Source organism: Ovis aries, chromosome 1 (assembly GCF_016772045.2).
Source record: "Ovis aries strain OAR_USU_Benz2616 breed Rambouillet chromosome 1, ARS-UI_Ramb_v3.0, whole genome shotgun sequence".
Lineage (NCBI taxonomy): Eukaryota > Metazoa > Chordata > Mammalia > Artiodactyla > Bovidae > Ovis > Ovis aries.
The window spans coordinates 171,374,917-171,396,681 of NC_056054.1; the positions used below are offsets into that span (position 1 = coordinate 171,374,917).

Sequence of the window (21,765 nt, forward strand, 5' to 3'; positions counted from 1 at the left end):
GAAAGCCCATTTAGTAAAGAAAATTGAAAATGCCTTTTTCCTAGCTAGAAAACATTACCATCTAGTTCACTAGAACTACTTCAGCTGTTGTACTTGTCTCAGATACTTTTCTGTCATCCCCTATTATCCATGCATTCAATAAGCATTCTTTAAATGCTTTAAAGTGTCCTAGATCTGGAGATGGAAATGTTTTTCTTAAAGGGCCAGATAGTAAATATTTTAGGCTTTGCAAACCAAGAGGCAAAATCAAGGAAATTACATAGGTAACTAAAAAATCATTTAAATATATAACCATTTAAAATGTAAAATCATCATTAGCTCACAGGAAAACAAACACAGACTACAGATTAATGATTTTAGTGCTAGATCAGTCAAATATTCAGACCAAGCTAAAACCATTAGGTTCCTAAATTAAAAGGAAAAGTCTTTTGCAATAAGACCTAGCTTCTTCTAATAAGAACCTGGAGGAATGATCTCATAACGCTGTGTAAAAAAATTATCTACTGGTTATTAAGTATTTCTATTATATCTATCTATAATAAATATTTTGATATATATAGAAATGTTCTACATCTGTACAGTTCGACACTGTAGCTGGTAGACACAAGAGGCTCTTAAGCATTCCAAATATGTTGAGTGTGACTGAAGGACAAAATTTTTAAATTTATTAAATCTTAATTAGAAACATTTAAATAGCCACATACAATGAGTATATTGGAAACAAACATAATTATTACTTATACATCTAATTAGGAGGGCCTAAATGAATTAGCTAGGTTTTCAGTGACCAATTAGGGCGTAAGTAACTTTATAGGTTAATGCCAACAGATCACAATTCAAATTATTTTTAATTTCTGGTTATTCATGATGTACATTGTATTATGAAACTGAAAAGACCTGCAGAAGACAGGTACCTATGCACTATCAAGTACAACTTGTGTGACATGTTCCAAAAAGGACAAAAGAGGTATATTGCATGATGGCGCACAACTGAAGGTTTAAGTATCAGGAAGACCTGGAATACAGCACCAATTCTGCTTAAAGTATTACTTGGCTCTTAGGCAAGTCATTGCACCTCCTCCTTCAATGGCCTCCTTTGTAAAACAGCACATTAACAGTAGCTTCTCTACTGGGTTGGTGTCATGATCGAATGAGATCAAGGATTTAAGAACCTAGAACACTGTAAGCTCACTGAAATCATAAATGCTACTACTTTATTTTACTTCATTAAAGTAATACTATATGACAAATATTTTAGGATACAGTCCACAATCTGACTTGGTAGAAACCATTTCATCACACTGCATGTGAGAGAGCTACATATGAAGTGTTGGTTATCACTGCATTTTTATCCAGCAGACATAACTGAATTCTGGCTCTACAAATTCCTAATGCAGCACATCACAAGCCTAGGCTGAGCCTCATTTCCTTATCTGAAAAATGAGAAGGGTTATCTTCCTCTTCAAGTTGAGAGAATAAAAGATGTGAGAAGTTTTATTCATATACATATTAATACTGGTAGAAAATACTGATTAAGAGTTCATCTTAAAATTTAAGTCCCAATTCCCTGTTTCAGTTAGAGCTTTTTGTTTCTTGTTCATCCTTTAGGTAGGGTTACTGAGGAACTGAGGAATAATTACTTCCTTTCTTCCATCTCTTGGGCCAAAGGGATCACAAACTTCAAAACTGAATATAGTTGTCAGCATTAAAAGACAGAATCAAGAGTAGTTTCTCTTAAATTATAACATTTTAATGAAAAAACAGTGAGGTGAAGAATAAAAATCATCTTATTCCAAAGCAAACTTTGAGAGTAGCCATTCTGGTGGTGGTAATATTATCTCCATATGCAGAAATTTGAGCGAAGGACTGAAATATCTATGTGACCATGTGTAAAACGGACAGCTAGTGGAAAGCTGCTATGTAACAGGGTGCTCAGCCTAGTGCTCTGTGATGACCTAGAGGGGTAAGATGGGGGGTGGGGTGGGAAGGAGGCTCAAGAGTGGGGAGGATATATGTTTACTTAAATTTGATTCACACTGTTGTACAGCAGTGACCAATACAACTTCACAAAGCAATTATCCTCCAATCAAAAATAGAGTAAAAATAAATCCTAAGGACAAGGACTTGGTAAGCATGGAACACTGGAACACAAAATGCAGGAGGGCCAAGAAATAAACTTTGACATAGCCCTAAAGAAGCTGTAACCCCCCAATCACCTCATCCGTTTCCTGTACGAGGTGTCTCCCTAACTCAGAGACCCAGACGCATATGGCAGACATGGTCTGGCGCCACCACACACTCCCATCACTCTACCTGCACAGATGGCAAACAGGCTGCATATCACCTGCCATATCCTAACAAATCAGAGCAGAGGTTCTACAAGGCTGTTCAGGCCAAGTCTGAACCCGGCAGGGATGAGGACCACGCCTGCCCTGAGTCAGAAGGAAGGGGGCCACCTTCATACTGTCTGTGCCAACCCTTTCATACCGCTCGTTACCATTTCTCTAATTTTAAGAGCAAATATCACTCAATCACTTTGGAGTGTAAGCTGAATTTCATGTATCTTTTTATACAAAGAATAGCCTGATAGCTCAGAGTCCAGTTCTCTGGATCATTACATTTTTCGTTTGTTAGTTACTCAACTGGCATTCTGGTTCACTGACTAGTCCCTGTGGGCTTGTCTGCATAAACTGGGTAGTAGCATCCATTCCCAGTGAACTGACAAAGTTAATTTCCTGAGATAGCAATATTGATAAGCAAACCCCAGACTATGGTAACTTCACAAAGGTAATATCATCACTTCTAATTTTAATAATTTCCTTTCTTCAATTTTCTCCTTGGATATGTTACTGCCAGTCTCAGATGATGTTTAATTCTATACGAAGGCTCTCACCATCTCTCATTTTGGAGTTTAAAACCAAGAAGAGCACTGAGAGTAGTTTAGCTCTTTCTCGCCCAATGATTCCATCAGCCTTTCAACATTACCTGTATCTTCACCTTTCTTTTGATTCCGGAATCTTTCTTTCTCATACCCAAGCAAACTCAGTCATACCCTACTTGTGACAGCATCATTTCTTTTTCATGTCCACACAACACATGAAAAAACCCTGTATTTCCTAGTTTACCTTTCGAACATTTGCCAACCGATTCATCATCAAGGACTCTTCCCGGTCATCATCATCGTCCAAGTCCAGCATTGGCATTCCAAAGGGGTCGATGATGCTACAGCACCTGGATCCTTCATCCCTCGGATCAAAGGGGTCCACGATGATGGGCTCCGTTCCTTTTATCTCGCAGCGACAGAATGGGCAGCCCTGGCCGTCTGACTCCTGAACAAACACAAAAATTATACTGATTGGTCTCTGTTCAAAAATAAAACAAAACAGACAGGGGCCAACTATAGAAAACTATACAACTATAAAAAAAGAAGTTGGGGGAAAAAAGAGCGTTTTGAGATAGGCAGTGAGGTTGAGGGAAGGTCAGTCTTGAAGGTGGTGGAGTAGAACACAGAGCTAACAAAATAAATGCTCATTATTTCAAACTTTCAAAGAAAAATTTCTTTAACAAAACCTTTGATTTGCCAAAGAAAAAGAGCCTAGCTTTACTGAATGTTCATTTACAGTTTTAATGCATCAAAACTTTACAGTCCTGCAGAAAACTCAAAATTGACTCATATCCCTCATTACCAAAAGCCAGTAGTCCTAATTAAACATTTGATAAAAAGGACATTTTGATGAAAATTTCTATCATAAAAAAAGTGGTAGTATCAGTTGGAACAATACATTTCAAAGTCAATTCTGAAAAAAGTTCCTGTGCACATAACTATGGCTAAATATTTCCATTTTGATTGCTGAGGTCTTTTGAAGTCCTGATTTATAAGCAATCAGTGGGAAAAATTAAGTTTATATTTAGAAGTCACAATTGTCTTAACAGCTGGTCACCCTGACACAGCCCATATGGAATGTAGTAATATGTGAGTTAACACATTTTGCCCCTCATTTTGCTTCCAACATAGATACTGCAAAAAGATCTGTGCAATTACTTTGTGGCCAGAAATTCATTTATGAGCTAATTACTGAAGTTTTCAGAAAATCTCCCAATTGTCAAAACAAGAAAAACAAATGTTCATTGGATTGGTTAATTTAAAAACAAAACAAAACAAAACAAAACTACAATTCTTTATTCATGGACTGCTTATGTAATCTGGGAAAGAAACTTGGAATGGTAAAAGAGTTGAAGAGATATAGACAGGTTATTACAAAATTCTCTGATGGTTACTGCCACATGTGCTCAGGTCTGCTGAGCTTCAAGGCAATTCAATTACCTGCTCCATCATTTTACAGATAATAAAACTGTTACTTAATTCTCCCATCTTATACTGATATTTTCTAACACAGGAGCAAATATTTAAGGAAAACTCAACATTTCTCCTATCTTTTGATAATAAGAAGTGTAAGTATATATTCAATACAGGTTATCATCCAGGTATAATCCCCTCATTATAAAAGTCAAAAGGGGTTCATATTGTATTCCTGCAGGGAATTTTCCTACAGATCTACATAAGAAAATTTCAAATAGATAGTTTTAATATGAAAGAGCAAGATGCAAAAGAACTAATGTTCTCCACATCTTTAATGCATGAATGATGGAAACTGGTACTCTGGGCCCTAAGTAGAGCAATACAAATCGACAGTAATTAAAACAGTATGGAACTGCATAAAGAGACACACAGGTCACTGGAACAGAACAGAGCCTAGAAATGAACCCATGGATATATACGGTCAATTAATTTACAACAAAGAAGCCAAGAATATACAGTGAGAAAAGGTCAGTCTCTTCAATAAATGGTGTCAGGAAAATAAGAGAGTCACATGGCATCAATAAATTAATAAAGACTGGACTATTACCTTATACCATATATAAAAATTAACTTAAAATGGATTAAAGAATTGAAAGTAAGAACTGAAACCATAAAACTTCTAGATAGAAGAAAATTTAAGTGGTAAGCTCCTTGACATAGAACTTGGCATGAATTTTTTAACCTGACACCAAAACTGAAAGCAGCAAAAGCAAAAATAAACAAGTGAGATTACATCAAACTAAAAAGGTTCTGTATGGCAAAGGAAACCATCAACAGAATGAAAAGATAACCTACTGAATGTAAGGAAATATTTGCAAGTGACATCCAAAATATATAAAGAACTCATACAACTCAACAGGAAACAAAAGACAAAACAAACTACTAACAATCTGATTAAAAAATGGACAGATCTGAATAGACATTTTTTCAAAGACATATACATGGCAAACAGGAACATGAAAAGATATTCAGTGTAACTAATCATCAGGGAAATGCAAATCAAAACCACAGTGACATATCCCCTCACATCTCTTAGGTGGCTATTATCAAAAAGACTAGAAATAACAAGTGTTGATGAGGATGTGGACAGAGAAAACCCTTGTGTACTGCTGACAGGAATGTAAATTAATGCAGGCACTATGGAAAATAGTATGGAGGTTCCTCAAAAACATTAAAAACAAAACTAACATACAATCCATCCAAATCCCACTTCTGGATATTTACCTGAAGAAAATGAAAACACTAATTAGAAAAGATAGATGCACATCCTGTGTTCACTGCAGCAATACTTATAGCAGCAAAGATATGGAAACAACCCAAGTGTCCTTCAATGGACACAAACTGTGGCATGCACATACGTGGAATAGAATTTTGCCATAAAACAGAACAAAATCTTGCCATTTGCCACAAGATGGGTGGACCTCAAAGGCAGTATGTAAGAAATAAGCCAGAGAAAGACAAATACAATATGATCTCTGTTGCACATGAAATCTAAAGATCAATTAACTCAAAAGAAAAGTCAAGTTCAGATACAGAGAACAGATTGGTGGTTGCCAGAGATTGAGAGTGGGCGATGCGGGAGTAGGTTGTGGGGGAAATGGGTATACAGCTTTTTTCTTTAATTTAAGGAAGCTAAACGCCACTAAGTAAACAATTAAAGTATAAAACAGCTGATGTTCTCTGTGTCTTTAATGCATGAAGGGTGGAAAGCAATACTCTGGGGCCTAGGTAGACACTTCATTCATTTAGACATTTTTTTAAAAGTATCAGAAATTTCCAAACATAAACAGAAGCACAGAGAAAAGTGTAATAAATCTGTATGTACCTATCTCCCAACTTCAACAATTATCAATTAATGCTCAATCCTGTTTCAGCTATATGTTTGTTCTCTTGCTCCCTCCAGCCCTGGATAACCTTGAAGTAAATCCTACACTTCACATAAAGTGAAATGAAGCCTCTCAGTCATGTCCAACTCTTTGCGACCCCATGGACTGTAGCCTACCAGGCTCGTCTGTTCATGGGATTTTCCAGCAAGGGTGCTGGAGTGGGTTGCTATTTCCTTCTCCAAGGGATATTCCCAACCCAGGGATCGAACCTGGGTCTCCCACATTGCAGGCAGACGCTTTACCATCTGAGCCACCAGGGAAGCCCTGGTGACATGGCTTACACGTCACATAAATCATTTGTAAACGTTTTAGTATAAGCACCTAGAAAACAGGAAATCTTTTAAGACCTAACATACAGTTATCATAACTACAATTAATCTAGCCAATCTAAATAATTTAAGTCATATTACTTTTGAGCACAGTGGCTAGAATGAATAAGCAACTGCATCCCCTACAAAGGATTCCTTAGAACCTCCAAGGTCAGTCTGCATGTTGTCTGGTTAAAGATAACTTCCAGTTTACATGATCTATTTCCTGATAAAGGATAACTGAAAAGATTGTGTTTGGAAAGAGGAGAAAGTGATATACAATAACAGTATCTTGATGGTACAAGAAAGACTGGGAACAGTTCATCTAAAACTGAACTTGGGTTTTTGGCCATCTTTCCTACCTTCAAGAATAATGCTATACAAATGTGACAGTAGCTGCTTTATGGGTATATGTCACAAAATATATTTTCTGTTAAGTTTTATCTTTGTTGAGAGTTTACATTAATTACTACGATAAAAATCCAGCTGCAATGTACTTCAATTTTCATTTGCAAACAGAGATCACACAACTTGCCTCTTCCAAAATGACTTCATCCACTACTTTCTCTACAAACTGACTACTGTCATATGAAAATTAGGCTTGACCATATTCTCAAATTTGGTACTCAAATTCTCAAATTTTGGTGCTATTTCAGTACTTCACCCTTGTTTCGTCAGATGGTTGATTAAACACAAAGAGTGTCTTCAACAGACATAAAAATTATCAGAATTGCACCTTAATAATTAAAATAATGCTTCTGTCAACATACACTTAACATAAGATGGGAAAACATATGTTAATGAAGAACCAATAAATAACTCCTTCTATCAGCTCCAAAAAATTTACATAATGAGAAAGTTAAGAGGAAGCACTTGGACTTCATCCATTCTGATTTACTCAGTAGATTTCACTTCCTCAAATAAATCCTACCAAACCAAAAGAGACAGAAAGTTAACAGCCAGTTCTACATTCTCTGAAACTACGTAAGATGCTCATGATAAAATTCTAAGGTTCATTTGGCAACAATAAATACTGCAAGTTTATATATCAGTCACCTTCCATATTCTTTGGTTAAATATTGTTCAGATCTATATTATCTCTTACATACTTTCTTTTATTTTTTTAAAGGTAAATATATAGTACAATTTATTTTGCTCTCTGGATGATTAATTATTTGGAGGCATACTTTGAGGCCAATCACTTCATGCCTTCCAGCAAATACAGTATAAAGTGAGGGTCCCAGAAAATACATAGTACTTCATGAGTCCCATTTTGGAATGCATTTTATATTTTTACTTTATGTGGGTTTGTGTTTCCCATCTCGGTAACTTCTAACGTATATTACCGTGCTATGCTTCACATGGATTAGAAGCTACCATAAATCTTTTCTTTTACAACATGAAACAACTATAAAAAAAATAACTAACCAAGTAGATAAATACACATACATATACTGACAGCACCTTGGGTACAGGCTAAGCATTTTCAGAGCACAATATATTTCACAAAAACTCAGCAAATTCTTGTTATAAAGAATGAGGGGCTTCCCTGGTAGCTCAGTGGTAAAGAATCTGCCTACCAATGCAGGAGACACGGGTTCAAGCCCATCCACCACAACTACTGAGCTTGTGCTCTAGAGCCCATGCCCTGCAACAGCTGAAGCTCACACACCCTAGACCCCCGTACTCAGCTACAAGAGAGGCCACAGCAATAAGAAGCCTGTGTAGCACAAACACAGAGTGGCCCGCACTCGCCGCAACTAGAGTAAAAGCCCATGTAGCAACAAAGATCGAACACAGCCAAAAATAAAGAACTAAAATTATTTTAAAAAAGAATGAACCAGGAAGCAAACTGGCTCTCCCTGCAGCCAAAGCCTGGGGAGTCTGAAACTACTGGACAAATTGCGGCCAGGACTGCAGGAGACAGCCCGGTGGCCCGGTGCAACCTGCCGCTGGTCCCCATATACATGGGGACTCCCCATATATGCTGTGGACTCCCACCCGCCCCTCCAACCAGAGACCTCGCACAGATTACATCTAATATCCTGGCTGTTTTCGAGGATGGCTACAAGAGACAATCACAGGTCTCTACAGAGCACTGGGTAGGATTTTCTGAGCTATACATGGTAATCAGGAACCCAGAGGCTTCAGTGTTGTCTTCCCTTCTCATTGGCATTTCTGGTGTCCACCTAAGGAGTCTCCTCAGCCAGCCCTGATACACTTGGAAATTAAACAGAGAATCCACTGCATATATTCTTGAAAATTTTCATCATATATGTTCAAAACTTACCATAAGCATAAGGATTTGAAGAGATCAAGCCCTGAGCCTTTGGAGTGGGAGCACTGACTCCAAGACCCTAGACTACCAGAGAACTAACCCTGCTGCTGCTGCTGCTGCTGCTGCTGCTAAGTCGCTTCAGTCGTGTCTGACTCTGTGTGACCCCATAGACGGAAGCCCACCAGGCTCCTCTGTCCCTGGGATTCTCCAGGCGAGAACACTGGAGTGGGGTGCCACTGCCTTCTCTGAAACTAACCCTAGGGGGTATCAAATAGTGAGAACTCACACAAAGGAAACCACTGGAATACAAGACCCAGCATCCCCCAACTACCAACAGCACCCTGTGCAGGATGCCTCATCTAAACAACATCTAAACAACAAACAAAAAAAAAATACAAACCCAGTCATCAGCAGACAGGATTAGCACCTCACTCAGCCTTGCCCCTCAGAGGAAACACAAACAGACACTCAGCACAAATCTCACCCTACAAGAAGCTTACACAAACCACTGGACCAACCTTAGGAGCGCAGAAACCAAAAGGAAGAAGGAATTCAACCTTGAAGCCTGGGAAAAAGAGACCTCACACACAATAAGTTAAAAAAAAATGAAAAGACAGAGAAAAACTACAAAAATGAAGGAAAAAACTAGAAACACAGAAGTCCAAATAAATGAAGAGGAAACTACCCGAAAAAGAATTCAGAAAAATGATAGTAAACATGATCATAACCTTTGAAGCAAAATGGAGAAAATGCAAGAATCAATTAACAAAGACCTAGAAGAATTAAAGAATAAACATTCAGAGACAACACAATTACGGAAATTAAAAATACTCTTATCCTCTTCCATCAGAGGTCAAACAGAATAAAAACCACAATCACAGAAAACTAATCAATCTGATCACATGGACCACAACTTTGTCTAACTCAATAAAACTATGAGCCATGACATGTAGGGCCACCCAAGATGGATGGGTCATGGCGGAGAGTTCTGATTAAAAGTAAAAGCTTCTGCACAGCAAAGGAAACTATAAGCAAGGTGAAAAGACAACACTCAGAATGGGTGAAAATAATAGCAAATGAAACAAACGACAAAGGATAAATTTCCAAAATATACAAGCAGCTCATGCAACTCAATAGTAGAAAAACAACCCAATCAAAAAGGGGGAAAAAGACCTAAACAGACATTTCTCCAAAGAAGACATACAGATGGCTAACAGACACATGAAAATATGCTCAACATCATTCATTATTAGAGAAATGCAAATCAAAACCACAATGAGTTATCACCTCACATCACTCAGACTGGCCATCATCAAAAAGCCTACAAACAATAAATGCTAGAGAGGGTGTGGAGAAAAAAGAATCCTCTTCCACTGTTGATGGGAATGTAAATTGATACAGCCACTATGGAAGATGGTATGGAGATTCCTTAAAAAACTAGGAACAAAACCACCATATAACCCAGCAATCCCACTCCTAGGTATATACCCTGAGGATTCCAGGGTTGAAAAAGACACATGTATCCCATTGCTCATTGCAGCACTATTTACAATAGTTAAACCATGTAAATAACCTAGATGTCCATCAACACATGAATAGATTAAGAAGTTGTGGTACATATACACAATGGAATATTACTCAGCCATAAAAATGAACGCATTTGAGTCAGTTCTGATGAGGTGGAAGAACCTAGAACCTATTATACAAACTGAAGTGAGTCAGAAAGAGAAAGATAAATATCATATTCTAACGCACATATACGGAATAGAGAAAAATGGTACTGAAGAATTTATTTACAGGGCAGCAATGGAGAAAAAAAACATAGAGAATAGACTTATGGACATAGGGAGAGTGGAAAAGAAGGTGAGATGTATGGAAAGAGTAACATGGAAGTTTACATTACCATATGTAAAATAGATAGCCTACGGGAATTTGCTCTATAGCTCAGGAAACTCCAACAGGGGCTCTGTATCGACCTAGAGGGGTCTGATGGGGAGGAGATATATGTATACCTATGGCTGATTCATGCTGAGGTCTGACAGAAAACAACAAAATTCTGTAAAGGAATTACCCTTCAATGAAAAAATAAATTAAAAAACAAACAAAAAGAATGAATGAGGACAGTTAATGATGGTATTAGAATAAGTAACAGCGAGAGATCTTTAGTTCTGATGTTCTTTTATGGCGGGCAAGGGGAAATGACAGAGATGAATCTAGACTCTTCTAGTTTTAATTTGGGAGGTCCATGAAAACAGTGACTCAGGAAAGGAGCACAGACACTCTGATCTGGAGGGCTGGACTAGAACCCTATACCAACAAACTCCAACTGTGTGACACTGGGTAAGCCATGTCATCTTATTTGTTGGAGCACAGACATTCTGATCTGGAGGGCTGGACTAGAGCCCTATACCCACAAACTCCAACTGTGTGACACTGGGTAAGCCATGTCATCTTATTTGTTGGGTACAATGAAAGAATGCACATTTTAAGGGATATCTGAAAGGTAAAGTAAGAAAAATTAATTCGAAGCTTTGCAAAGTGCTATGCAAATTCTGGTTGTTATGATTACTACAAAAATAGTCTCAGGAACAAAACAAAAGAGGTGAGATAGCTGAGGAAACCGCGGCCATTACATGACTCTCAAAGTGAAAGAGGACTTTCAGCATTTTATCATGTACTAAGTACTTGTAGTACTAAGTCTAAAAAGTTTCACTGAGGCTAGAAATTTGAAGCCTGCTTGCTTTTGAAGGAAGATATATTAAAAGATTATTTCTTAGTGCCTTAAATGTGGTCCTTTGAGCTGACTTCTCACCTCTCAGTTACATATTTCTTCCCATCCAATAATGCTCTCTAAATATGGGACATATATAAATCTCTTTAATCACATGTTAAAATCAGGGCTTATTAATTTTCATCTATTGACTTTTTATGAAGCATTTTGCATATTCCAATATCTTTCCTCTAAATTATTTTGAAAAAATATGCAAGAGGAATAACTAGAAGAAAAAATTAATTTTATTTTTAACTGAATTAAAGTCCTTGGCAGTAATTAAAAATAAGGCTGCATATCCAACTGGCATATATATATATATATATATACACATATATATCCATTTTTCATTTTGGAAGGAAAATTTGAAGAACATAGTTTACAGTCTGTCCTATTCATGAGCTCAGAAGATATTTTCTATATTCTGAAAGGAAAAATCGAATAAAAACAGTTCCTTACTTGACACCGTACATAGTAACCCTGCAACATCACTTCCACATAATGTGCTATTACAAAACAGAAGACATGGAAGAATTCAGGGTAAAGAAGAAAATGTTTTGTTAATAATCGTGGAACAGTGTGGAAGTGAAACAAAACTCTCCCAAGTTTCACTGCTAAGGATAGAATAGAAATGCCTCACCCACAGTGATGCTGCTTCAAAGAATGCCTCTAGAGAGGTGATTACTCAAGCTTACTTAGTATTCTGTGCAAACTCAGGCTTGCTTATTCAATTTATTAAATAACACAGATGTTTCAGAAGGAGAAGAAAGTATCTGACACCTCTTTGGAGGCATGACTAATGGGCCATTATGACAGCAATTAGAGTAACCACTTGCAGCTTGAAACAACTGACTGACACCTCTACTGTGCATGTCTTAGGTTTCCATTAATTACATAAACTTTAAGTCTCCGATGAATTTCAATTAAACCAAAGTAGGGCATCAAATGGAAGGAAAAGTTAGTGGAGAGAGACTTGCTAAAGATTCACAATGGCTAAACACAAAATGTTTTATGGTCTGGGTTTAATATTTCCTATTGGACTCTGATTTATCAGAGCTTCTTGGCAGACATGCAGCTTTTAAAATCCTTTTCATGTCAATACACCCAACCAAAGTAGCAGAAAAAAGTAACAAAAATATTTCCCATCCATAATTAAATTTGAAAGATAACAGGATATTCATTTCAAGTGATTATTAGTACTGTGCCCCTCTATAAAATTTTTAGATTTAATTTTAACTTCTTGTGAGTATGGACTGGGTCTTTACCATAGAACCTCGGACAGAGAAGATGCTCAAAGATTGTTTCCTAAATAAATAACAATGGATTTGAGATACTAAAGAATGATGGATGTCATTCCATGTCAGCTTGTACCAAGCAAGTTAAAGGATATCAAATTATTCTTGTGCACAATTAAGTTTGAAAACCCAATTTTTTCTCTCAGAAAAACAAGCATATAGAAACCAAAACACTGTCTTTAAAGTCACAAAACACATTCTAGCCCTTTACCATTTTGAATAAGGAAAAAGTTAAAAAAAAAAAGAAAAAAGACACACATTACTACATGTACTCATATCCAGGGAGTCACATAACATTTCCAATTACATCTACAAGCTTATATACAATGTTTCACAGCACAGTATAGAACTATAGAAAAGTCCCATACTTGTGTTCATTTGTCCTCACTTTGACAGTCAATTAGGTTAAATTCAGTGAGCAGCTCACTCATGTGAGGATTTAGTATAGCTGATGTTTGTTAACTGTTTTAACTAGATTCACTGTATAAAACCTTTGTTTTTATTAAATAACAGGGGTATTTTGCAATAATGTGTTTAACAGGTTGTCAAATACTGCAGTCCATACAAAACTATGAAAGCTGTCAAAAAACAGATTTTTTGTTTGGCAGCAAGAAGTACTGGGTGAAATTATGTACATGTAGAAATATTCAGGTTATCCAAAAGTGGAAATGTTCACAAGTTGAAGCTTCTTTAACGACTAAATTTCCATTGAGATACAGACTACTGAATATCACTTTGAAATTCCCAAATGTTGACCCAACAACAGTTCTCTTTGGGGTAGAGAAAACTTGAACCAGAGATCACTGTGCATGTCTACTGGCATTAAACAAAAAGCGATAAATAGAAACTTGGTCTTCCTGGCTATAGGTTTAGTACCAATAATATTGCCAGCAATATAAAAAAGTGCAAAAAAAACCAAAATGTGAAAAGTTGAAGGGAATCACTCAGCAGCGACTGAATGGAACAAATGGAGCTGAGGCTTGAAATTCTTAGAATTCATTCACAGATCTGGAGCATGCTAAAGAGTCTTTGAAAAGACTACAGATACATTTCAGAAGAGAAATGGACAGAATGGAGACATTACGAAGGCTTTTTGACAATTGATCTTCAATATCAATGTCTTTTAACTTGTCATCTTAGTTCTGGGCATCCCAGGTGGTGCTAGTGGTTAAGAATCTGCCTGCCAAAGCAAGAGACATAACAGACACTGACTGGTTCAATTCTAGGTCGGGAAGATCCTCTGGAGGAGGGCACGGCAATCCACTCCAGTATTCTTGCCTGGAGAATCCCATGGACAGAGGAGCCTGGAGGGCTACAGTCCATAGGGTAACAAAGAGTTGGACATGACTGAAGCAATTTAGCAAAAATCTTAGTCCTAGTGTTCTCTTTTCTTTATATTATCTAGCATACGAAAGTGAAGTCGCTCACTCATGTCAGACTCTTTGCGAACCCATGGACTGTAGCCTACTAGGCTCCTCCGTCCACAGAATTTTCCAGGCAAGAGTACTGGAGTGAGCTGCCATTTCCTTCTCCAGGAGATCTTCCCAACCCAGCAATCGAACCCGGGTCTCCCGCATTGCAGGGAGATGCTTTACCATCTGAGCCACCAGGGAAGATCTTAAGAATCTGCCCAGCAAAGCAGGAGACATAACAGACATTGGTTCAGTCTTAGGTTGGGAAGATCCCCTGGAGGAGGACATGGCAACCCACTCCAGTATTCTTCCCTAGGAAATCCCACAGACGAGGAGTCTGGCAGGCTACAGTTCATGGGGTTGCGAAGAGTTGGACACAACGTAGGCTTCCCTGTGGCTCAGCTAGTAAAGAATCCACCTGCAATACAGTTCGATCCCGGGGTTGAGAAAATCCTCTGGAGAAGGGAAAGGTTACCCACTCCAGTATTCTGGCCTGGAGAATTCCATGGACTATACAGTCTATGGGGTCGCAAAGAGTTGGACACGACTGAGAGACTTTCACTTTCACTTTTCACTATGAGACTAAATAACATGCAGATTACAGAGACATATACAAAAATGCATCAGAAAAATACTTATTAATCATTAAACATCCTGTGTGGGAAGAATTTTAATGATGCTGAAATACTGCCTTTGCATATTTTTCATTAACCTATATACAAAATTCTATGATTATATTGAGATTGAGATTAGTCGCTCAGTCGTGTCCACCTCTTTGCGACCCCATGGACTATAGCCTACCAGGCTCCTCTGTCCATGGGATTCTCCAGGCAATAGTACTGGAGTGGATTGCCATTCCCTTCTCCAGGGGATCTTCCCAACCCCGGGATCGAACCCAGGTCTCCCGCATTGTAGACAGCTGCTTTACTGTCTGAGTCACATCACTAGTGACATGAGTGTGATTTATTTTGATTATTTCAACTTTCTAAGCACTTTCAAATTTGTCAATTTTTTTTTCCTACTTAACTTACTCAACTACTACTTTATTACTATTTTTTCACATAGCTTCTCCTAAAATTTTACTCAGGGCCAATTTTTAGCACTTGACAATTTATGTACTTCCTCAATCTCTAAGACTAAGAAGTACTAAAGACTTTTAAAAAAAAAAGAAAAGAAAACATTTCAAATATGAGCAATTACAAATTGACTGAACCTATCTTAATATAAGGCCATTAGATCAATATGGAAAATCATAAAGAGGAACGGTACCACTTGGAGACTACAGAATAAAACATAGAAAAGCTGTGGCGATGTAAAGGGTGAAGGATTAATAACACAGCCGTGACGACTGGGACACCCCCCTGTGTCCCTGCACATAACAAACCTATTGCAAGGAGTGCACAGACTCATGAAATACATATCACTGGCCCTGGAGTTTTAAAGATTAGTTTCATTTAAGAAGAATATAGAAACTAAAATAAGTAAAACCTCTTTATTTTACATTCAGCTCCACTCTTTCACTTACTCTGAGCCGTAAGGTGAACAGCTATTTTGAATGACACTGTAAATGATAATCTTTACTAACCAAAGGTTTCCACCAACATAGTGGGAACTTCCTCTGAACTTCCAAATGCTAAGTTTCAAGATGAAGATGCTAGGTCCTGCAATATGCTTGTATTTGTATGCTTCAAGCCCAGGACCACAGAGAAGGGGCTGAAGTACGCAGGCCATCTGCAGAGGTAGAGTGCTGGGAGCCTGGACCAGCCTAAAATTCTGGTTTTCTTTAGGGAGAAAAGCAAACTTTTCCTTTCTTCAAACCTGTAAGAACCATACTACTGTACTGAAGACGTAACTCAATCTAAAGGGCTTGACAAACATATTTAGCCTCTGTCAGTTTAATACTTGCCCTGAAATACTTAAAGCAAATAATCTTAAAGTGGTCCCCTCCCTGTCAGCCAGGCACTGAGTTAATAACATCTCTATAATATTTTCTACTGATACATTTGAAATCCATTTGCAAACTGACAGTTTTATCTTCTACCAGTGTAACTAAATTTATTGAAACATTTATTTTTAAAAAAAGGCACTGCTATGTCTGCAGAACTATTATTTGTTAACATAAACAGCAATCAAGTAACTTTATGTTGAGAGTTTGCTGATACCATACTGGGCATTGCTTTTCCTCCAACTTCTCCCTGTCCTACACAAAATTCACAAGCATCATAAAGGGATAAAGGGAAATGAGGGCAAAGAAAACAAGGAAAACCTCAGGTAAAATATAAATCAAATGCATATTGAAAGACAGCCATGTAGGGAGGTTGAACAATTTTTACTAACTAAGGAAAGATGTCTGGGAGCTCAGAAATGGCTCTGTAAATGTAAATCAATTGTAATTCATTTCCTAGTTCTTCCTCTTTTTCTTCATCCATTTTTAAAAGTTCCCCAAAGGTAAAAAGAGGCCCTCTTCATAAGAATGCGAAAATGTGAGAATCATTAATATTCTATCATCAAGTAATAAGCTCAACAAACATCAATGCTCCTTTGATCCCCTGAGGCCATCCTTCCTGAGGAAATACACAGGTTCTGGGCTGGAAAGGATACACATGATAACTCTCAATTGCAAATTTTTTTATAGGCTTGAAAGTTTAATGATTTGTTTTCTAAATCCAATCAACCATACTGACTTCAACACTGACTATGTTAAAACAGAGTACCTAAAAAAGTGCTTGAGCAAAATATTCTGTGAATCCTCCAAATACACAAAACTAGAAATCTGTCCAAAGATCTATTTTAAAATCTCCAACCTTTATTACAGATAAAGAAATATTTCAAAGAAGCCCTTGGGGAAACCCATTATTTTCTAGGTCTTATTCTAAAACAGCAAATCAATTTCTATTTATTGAATGCCTACAGAATGGAAGGCCGCTTTGGCTTGTAAATTGGAAAATTTAGTGACTAAAGGAACTACGGACATTTGGGAAACTTTCTGTCTCATTCTCCTGTTTTAGCCTTACAGAGCAATTGGAGACATATGTGAGACAGGAGCCATACCTTCTCAAGAGAAGTGTTGCAACATCAACATAAGATTTATCTACTAGGGTTTACTTTGCTTGAGAAGCTGATCTACTATAAATAGAATCTGGGCTACAATAAATAAATATAGTTAGTTTGCAACACTGGTGATATTCTGAAATCAATAGTGTTATAGAAGCAGAACTACTTATGATTAATATTATAAGAGTAAGTTATTTTAATTTTATATATTAAATAAATAATAGTGAAAGAAAGGGCTTCCCTGGAAGCTCAGCTGGTAAAGAATCCACTTGCAATGCAGGAGACCCTGGTTAGATTCCTGGGTTGGCAACACCCCCTGGAGAAGGGACAGGCTACCCACTCCAGAATTCTTGGGCCTCCCTGGTGGCTCAGACGGTAAAGAGTCCACTTGCAACGTGGGAGACCTGGGTACGAGCCGTGGGTCGGAAAGATCCCCTGGAGGAGGGAATGGCAACCAACTCCAGTATTCTCGGCTGGAGAATCCCCACAGACAGAGAGGGCTACAGTCCATGAGCTAACAAAGAGTAGGACATGACTGAGCAACTAAGCACAGCACAGCACAAGGAAAACATGAAAACCCAACAAAAAGTCAAATCGTAGAAGTGAAAGACTCAAACATATGAGATTTTTAAAAAATCAACCGTTCAAACAAACACTTATCAGTATGACTTTTTGAATCCTTAAGATGAAGACAACTGAAAAAAGACATATTCATAGGGAATGTAAGGAAGACATTAATGTGACTAAATCTTGACTATACCTGCCAGGCTGTAAGACAAGAGGTGCACATCAGGTGCCCACAAGGCTCGATCTTGACATCCTTGTCGTTCTCAGCACAAATCTTACAGAGCTGGAAAGTGGAACCCATCTCACAATATAATTCATATTGTTCCTGGAATTGGGGGAGCAAAAAAGGTAACATTAATGTATTTTTTTGCATGAACTGATAAGACTGAATTTTCTCAAATACCATGACTCACAGTAAATTCCTCATACTTGATTCTGTCAGATCCAACTGCCATTTAAGATATTTTTTAAATTGGTAGTCACAATTTGGTCTATAAAATTAAAAAGATTTTATCAGCAACTGTGTAAGCTTTTTTAATACTTTGGATTATTTAACATTTTGTACTGTTCCTTTAGGAAGGTACCTGCATCAACAGGGTGATTTAAGAGACAAACGTATGGTTTTAAATTCAATAAAAAACAATACTTTTCTCTGTAAATACTACATACTCATCTAATTTTAATGTCAAAACTGCAATACAGTTTTGACAAAACTGAAATACTGACAATTTTATTTCTTAGACATCTATCTAGGAAACTTCAGGATGGAAAATTTGCCAAGGTCTTTCTGCATGCTATGTACTATTGTCCACATTTACTATGTCATATAATCTCCAAAGTATAATAAGATACACTGAATTAAAATAAAAAACCTGAGGCTCAGTAGTATAAATTATTTACCTAAAATTCTATATTAAACCCCTATTTGCATACTCTTTACCCAGTCTAACATGATCAAAAACCTAATCATTTCAGCTACCAAAAGCTATTTTATTAAAAATCTATTCTCTTTATTCACTAGTTTAGATGCTTTTGGCATAGTTAAATTCTCAGTGTTCAAATAATGAAAAGATCTCTGTCACAAAGAAGATTCAGATATATTGGTAAGTATAAAGAAAGTATGAACAGAGTGTTACTTAATAGGGATACAAAGAAAAGGAGTTATTGAAACAAAAATTTGTTTAAATAAGGCAATGTGTTAGTCTAGTAAGTATGTACTACATAAATGGCCTTGGACAGGATGAATAAATGACAATATTTAATCCCTAGCCTAAAAAGATCTTACAATCTCAGTGAGAAAAAATATTTATGTAGAAACACATAGATACACACACCCACATATTCACTCATTCATATATAAATTCTGTCTTCCATGGTATATGTGTGACTATACAATTTTAAAATAAATTAAGGGAAAGAGTAGATCAAGATGGAAAAGAAGTACAAAGTATCATATATATGACTGAAATCCCTAAAATACTAGATAAGTATCTATGTGTGTGTGTCCTCAGTCACTTCAGTCGTGTCTGACTCTTTGCGACCCTATAGACTGTAGCCCGTATACTGGTTATGCAATTCAATGGGCCAATTTACAATTATCAAAAAAATTAAAATACGATACAATCACACTTGCAGAAGCCAATGCAACCTAAGAGGTAAGCTATTCAAATATTTATGAGTAGTTTAAGAGAATGATACTACTCCTGAATATGAATTTTAAAACAATTTTTAAACAATGGCTTTATAATGAGGAATTGTCTCCTGTGTCTTTTTACATATATTAGAAAACACAGAATCAGTACATAACTTTTTAAATGGCTTTCATATATTAAAGTTTTAAAACTGCCCAAAATAGTACACATGTCAACAAGTATATTTTAAATATCAAAACCATTGAAATCTAAAGAAGCAGAAATGAAAAATTATCTACTGTTTTCCCTAAAACTTATCATTTGGTTTTATTACAGTCTTATTATTACACAAAGCACAAAATATACAAATTATAAAATTTTTAAAAAAATTTTAACTACAGCTACATAATATTGGAAGTTCTCTCTCAAAGACTGTTGCCAAATTAGTTTTTCATTTTTATTTTTTTAAAGTGCATTCACACGTTCACAAATGATAATTTTTATTTATAAAACTGAAGTTACATAATGTCATTTTACAAAATCAAATGTTACATAATTAAGCTTTACAAAACTTTTTTACATAACAAGATGCAGAAGTTCCCATGTGAGTGTTCAGAGCTACCTTCCTCTTGTTAAAGACTTTACAAGATAATGAAGTATGAGTATACTATGGTATTTAACCTAAGACCGAATATAACTATTTGGTATACTGTAATTGGACTGATGCTAAAGCTGAAATTCCAATACTTTGGCCACCTCATGCGAAGAGTTGACTCAATGGAAAAGACTCTGATGCTGGGAGGGATTGGGGGCAGGAGCAGAAAGGGACGACAGAGGATGAGATGGCTGGATGGCATCACCGACTCGATGGACATGAGTTTGAGTGAACTCCGGGAGTTGGTGATGGACAGGGAGGCCTGGCGTGCTGCGATTCATGGGGTCGCAAAGAGTCGGACACGACTGAGTGACTGAACTGAACTGAATATTTCATTTTCAAGAAAAATGCTAAAGTGAACATCCAGGTGTACAGATCTTTGTGTGTATATTCAAGTGATATGTATATGGAATCTAGAGTCAAACATGTTTAGGTTTTGGTAACTATTGAATATCACCCTCAAGAAAGACTTTACCAAGTTACCTGGCCCCCACCCCCTGCCGCCAAGTCATAACCTATGAGGGTGCCAACAGTGGATTTACAAGATTACAATTTATTGTCTCCAACAGGTTTCAATTACTCATTTGACTTTAGAAACTAATGCATACAATTATTCTAGTCCTCCCTGAAGTTTTCTAAAGCTAAATGTCTCTCCTTTCCTATCAATCTGCCTACCTACAGATTTATCTATTTCCCCACATAAATGTCAGTATTATATTGGAAGCAGAAAGATTAATAAGAGATTTTTATCCAAAAAATGAAGAAAGTTCTATAATTTCTTTTCAAACACTTAGAATTCCTTAAATATATTTTGCATTAAATATCTGTACATGACTTTACCAATTATTAAGAACGTTATTTCAAAGGAATCACAAATACTTATTAATTTTAAATATGTCTCCAGAAATTGTCCTTACCTGTGTAACTTTTATATGATCATGGGGTGTAGGTTCACATAATCCAGTTAAATCAGGATTATAACTCCTCCCATCAGGATAAAGATAGCTGAATTATAAACAGAAATTTTATTTACATAACTAGATACAAGTCTTAATTGCCTCTAAGGTTATGTAATCAGATTCTTCTATATTTAAATGCACATTTAGATGTCTCCTTTTTATGTATCTTACATCAAGAATTTATTCTATCACTGTTTCCATAACACTACAAGTTATTTTTAGGAAATTTAAAATCTAGGAAACACAAGAAATATATAATGAATATGGACTCAGCCATTAAGCAATCACTTTCAATTAAATACCTTCACTATATGTATTGGAGAAGGAAATGGCAACCCACTTCAGTATTCTTGCCTGGAGAATTCTATGGAGCCTGGCAAGCTGCAGTCCATAGGGGCCACAAGAGTTGGACATGACTGAGTGACTGACACTTTCACTGGTTACTCATATTCTATTCCAAAATACTCAGAAAATATACCTATTTGCAATTATTATGTCTTTCACATGAAGCACAATTAATGTTACATTTTACACTATGCTTAGTACCACAACAAAACAAAAATAGAATTAAAGCCCACAATTTTCTCGTA

At 36.7% G+C, this 21,765-nt stretch overlaps 1 protein-coding gene across 17 annotated transcripts in view; it reads right to left on the bottom strand.

Annotated features, from left to right (window-relative positions):
- Positions 1–21,765, bottom strand: part of CBLB (Cbl proto-oncogene B) — a 221,967-nt gene that overhangs the window by 72,643 nt on the left and 127,559 nt on the right. For all 17 annotated transcript variants that reach the window (XM_060404202.1, XM_060404205.1, XM_060404194.1 and 14 more), the window contains exons 8-10: positions 21,134–21,221; positions 18,124–18,255; positions 3,126–3,329 (exon numbers count right to left, since the gene is read on the bottom strand). In XM_060404202.1, coding sequence (XP_060260185.1) covers positions 3,126–3,329; positions 18,124–18,255; positions 21,134–21,221 — 424 coding nt within the window. The remainder of the gene's footprint in view (positions 1–3,125; positions 3,330–18,123; positions 18,256–21,133; positions 21,222–21,765) is intronic.